Genomic DNA, 2,860 nt, shown 5'->3' with positions numbered 1-2,860 from the left:
ATTCGAGCATTGTATTAATCGTTGCGCTTTTAGTCATGCAACAGTATTGAATGGGAAGCAACGAACACAATCTCAAGAGTTTTCTGTGCAAAATCGAACTACCAAATGCACTTCAGTATGTAAAATAGATTTCCAACATAAATGTTAATGCTGGAAAGCTTAAATCGTGGGTGGCCCACGCTTTTTCACCATGCAGGACCTTAATCATCACTGCTAAACGACCAGACATACTGCGTAATTTTCACCATCGCCTCGCTGTACGACTTGGGTCTCGCATGTTCACGAGGTTCCGCAATGCTTGAGGTGGTATCGTGTTTTTTTTTTCTGGTATTTGGTTTGTTTTGAGTTGCGCCAACACCTTCGCAGTCATTAACCCGATGCCTGACAGACAGTTGACCGGCCTGTCATCAGTGGCCTTTGGAATGATATCTTGTCGTTCGTACGTGCCTACCACGGCTTTCGGAGCGACAAACAACAGTGCCACTAGATTTGGATTGCTCTTTACTGCTTCCAAAAGACCAAGCTTCTCAAAAACCGACATGATTTCGGACACGTTGACGGGATAAACCTTCGAGATACTCATTTGGAACAGGATCAACCGATTCTCAGCATTCCACGTGATGACATCTTGTGCTGTCGCTTGTGTGCTATTAGACTCCATCCTTGGGAAATAGAATTCGTCAATTGACTCGAATTTCCGAAACTTCATCCGATGATACGACCCACGAGTTACAGCCACTGGAGGCAAATCCTTTATCTCGAACAAATCAACTTGGGAACTGTGGGCAACTGGGGTCGTCTCAAACGTTTGCATTTGCGTCGTGGTCTCACTACGCTGTAACAAATGCACTTGGAACGTGCATCCTTGCTCTAGCATTTCATGTACATCACAGTAAAGATCCATTCAGAGAGTGCTGCAACTCTTGGGCTGTCGCTCAGTAAAGTGTGTAGCTTCTCATTGTCATTTTGGACTGCTTTCAATAGATTCTCTTCAAGTTCCTCCACGACGAAGGGAGACGCGATTTTTGTAAATGTCCGCTTTTTACCTTCACAAGGCACTTGGTGGAGAATACCATTGCAGGTATTGTCGTTTAGTCCACCACAGGCAAGCATAAAACCGAGTTCTTTCGCGTCGGAGATTCGGAGTATTTCTTTTGTGAAGTAATCGACTGCCAAGACGAGATCTTCCGACGGTAGAAAGCGCTCTCGGGCGACACCGCCGAATATGTTGAACCGCGTCTCCATGGCATCATCTGCGATGCAATCGACTCCGCTCGAGTCTGTGAGACTAACCGCGAATGCAGCTTCTTGGAGCTCCTCACACGGCCAGAGAGGCATGCACAGAGTACAGAAATCCTTTCTCAGGGTTCTCAGCCATTCAGTGTTCGGACTTGTGACCACCACCAGTTGTCTGAGATGGTCCATGGCATAGGATAAGCAGTTTTTTTTTTTCTTTTTGGCTTGAGCCTGCTCCGAGGCCATGTCAATATGTAGGTCCAAGCTGCTTGAATAGAGATATACTCCCGCTACGTCATCCTTTAACATCATGGCCCCCGCAACCCCCCTAGCTCGGCAGCGTATCGCAATGATTCACGTGCCCCCCTCATCCTCTCGGAAGCGTTGGAAAAAGTAGCCGTAGAAGACGGACTTGCCAATTCCTATCAAGGAATAAAATTCACGTTAAATCAGCAATATTGATGGTGTTATCTACAAAAGCGACCACGAGACTTACCTGGTGTCCCGCTAATGGTTATGCACTTCCTCCCATCGAAAAGCATTGTCTTCATGGTGTGATAGTATTCCGCGTAGCATTCGCGCACGTAATCTGTCCCACCGGTCTGATAGTCGTTCTTGAACGGTAGGGACGGCATTTCCTCCATGAGTATCATTGGGCTGTTTCTCCTAGATTGATACCTATGAATGCTTCGGCTGGTTTGTCAGTAGTTGTCTTCTGCTTCTTCGTGCTCCGTACATGTTGCTGATTTGGGACTCTCTTTTGCTTCTTTGACGTCGAGCTCATCGTTCTAAAAACAAGAGTGAAAGTTGAAGTGTTTTTTTTTTTTTTTTGCAGTCCCTGTTGGAAACGATTGGTGTGTTCTCGGTAAGGACTTTACGGTCATAAATTTCAATCAATAGTTGCAGTATGTATTATTATACAGCTATGTACTTTCGTGCTAACTTGAAATTTTGTGCTTTCAAATTATTTTACCGTGTGTGGTCTACATACTCCTTTTGCTACACTAAGTGCGATTTGATTGCGAATCACTTGCACTCAGTATGCTCTCGAATATTCGCGATTTGCTCTGGAACGTCCCAGACTGTCTCAGTCAGAGTGATGGTCACCCAAGTTGACCACTTCAACGCTCCTCATTATTCAATCTGCCAACTGACCAGCAAGTCAAACAGTAATAGTCGCAAACGTACAGCAATCAACAGCTCCCCACCCGACACTTGAGACAACAAATGGAGGCCCAGACATCCCACGAGAAGAACCGTCTGCAGACCATCGAGCAGAAGGTCAAAGACGTGGAGCACAAGCTCAACACGCGACTTCCAGCCCAGTACCGTCACGTTGCCGCTATGGTGTGCGGTACCAAGTGGCGTCTTCTGACATTCAAGCCACAAGACGCCGCCTCCGTCGTCAAGAAGATGCGTCTGGAGCTCGGAGCCTTCGACTACCGCGTTAAGGAGCAGGCGGAGCTGCTCACACGCTACCTGATCGACTTGGACGGTGTATTGAGCTACGGAGACGCCGACATCAAGAACGCTCGCAAGGCATTGGTAGTGTTCATCCAGCAGCTGCTGCCTCAGGCCGACGCCTTCAAGGAGCGCAGTGCCAAACTCAAACAGTTCGGAGAGC

General features: G+C 47.3%; 3 protein-coding genes across 3 annotated transcripts in view; 1 reads left to right on the top strand and 2 right to left on the bottom strand.

The window, feature by feature from the left end:
• Nucleotides 1–870: 870 nt before the first annotated feature.
• On the bottom strand, nt 871–1,548 carry PPTG_22665 (hypothetical protein; the record flags this gene model as incomplete). The annotated part of the gene is made up of 1 exon (XM_008905786.1): nt 871–1,548. One exon carries the CDS (start codon nt 1,546–1,548, stop codon nt 871–873), a length of 678 nt encoding a protein of 225 aa, XP_008904034.1.
• A 42-nt stretch (nt 1,549–1,590) lies between these two features.
• PPTG_22664 (hypothetical protein) lies at nt 1,591–1,880 on the bottom strand (the record flags this gene model as incomplete). Its single annotated transcript, XM_008905785.1, has 2 exons — nt 1,591–1,658; nt 1,733–1,880. 2 exons carry the CDS (start codon nt 1,878–1,880, stop codon nt 1,591–1,593), a joined length of 216 nt encoding a protein of 71 aa, XP_008904033.1.
• Nucleotides 1,881–2,463: 583 nt separating this feature from the next.
• The window catches only part of PPTG_09742 (hypothetical protein), a gene marked incomplete at both ends in the record, with an annotated part of 1,551 nt that continues 1,154 nt past the window's right edge, over nt 2,464–2,860 (top strand). Inside the window, one exon of the mRNA XM_008905527.1 lies at nt 2,464–2,849. Within this exon, the coding sequence (XP_008903775.1) occupies nt 2,464–2,849 (386 nt within the window). The remainder of the gene's footprint in view (nt 2,850–2,860) is intronic.

This window comes from Phytophthora parasitica (genome assembly GCF_000247585.1).
Source record: "Phytophthora parasitica INRA-310 unplaced genomic scaffold supercont2.21, whole genome shotgun sequence".
Classification (NCBI taxonomy): domain Eukaryota; phylum Oomycota; class Peronosporomycetes; order Peronosporales; family Peronosporaceae; genus Phytophthora; species Phytophthora nicotianae.
Note: the sequence above shows the minus strand (reverse complement) of the source record. Positions and strands in the feature narration are given on the sequence as shown.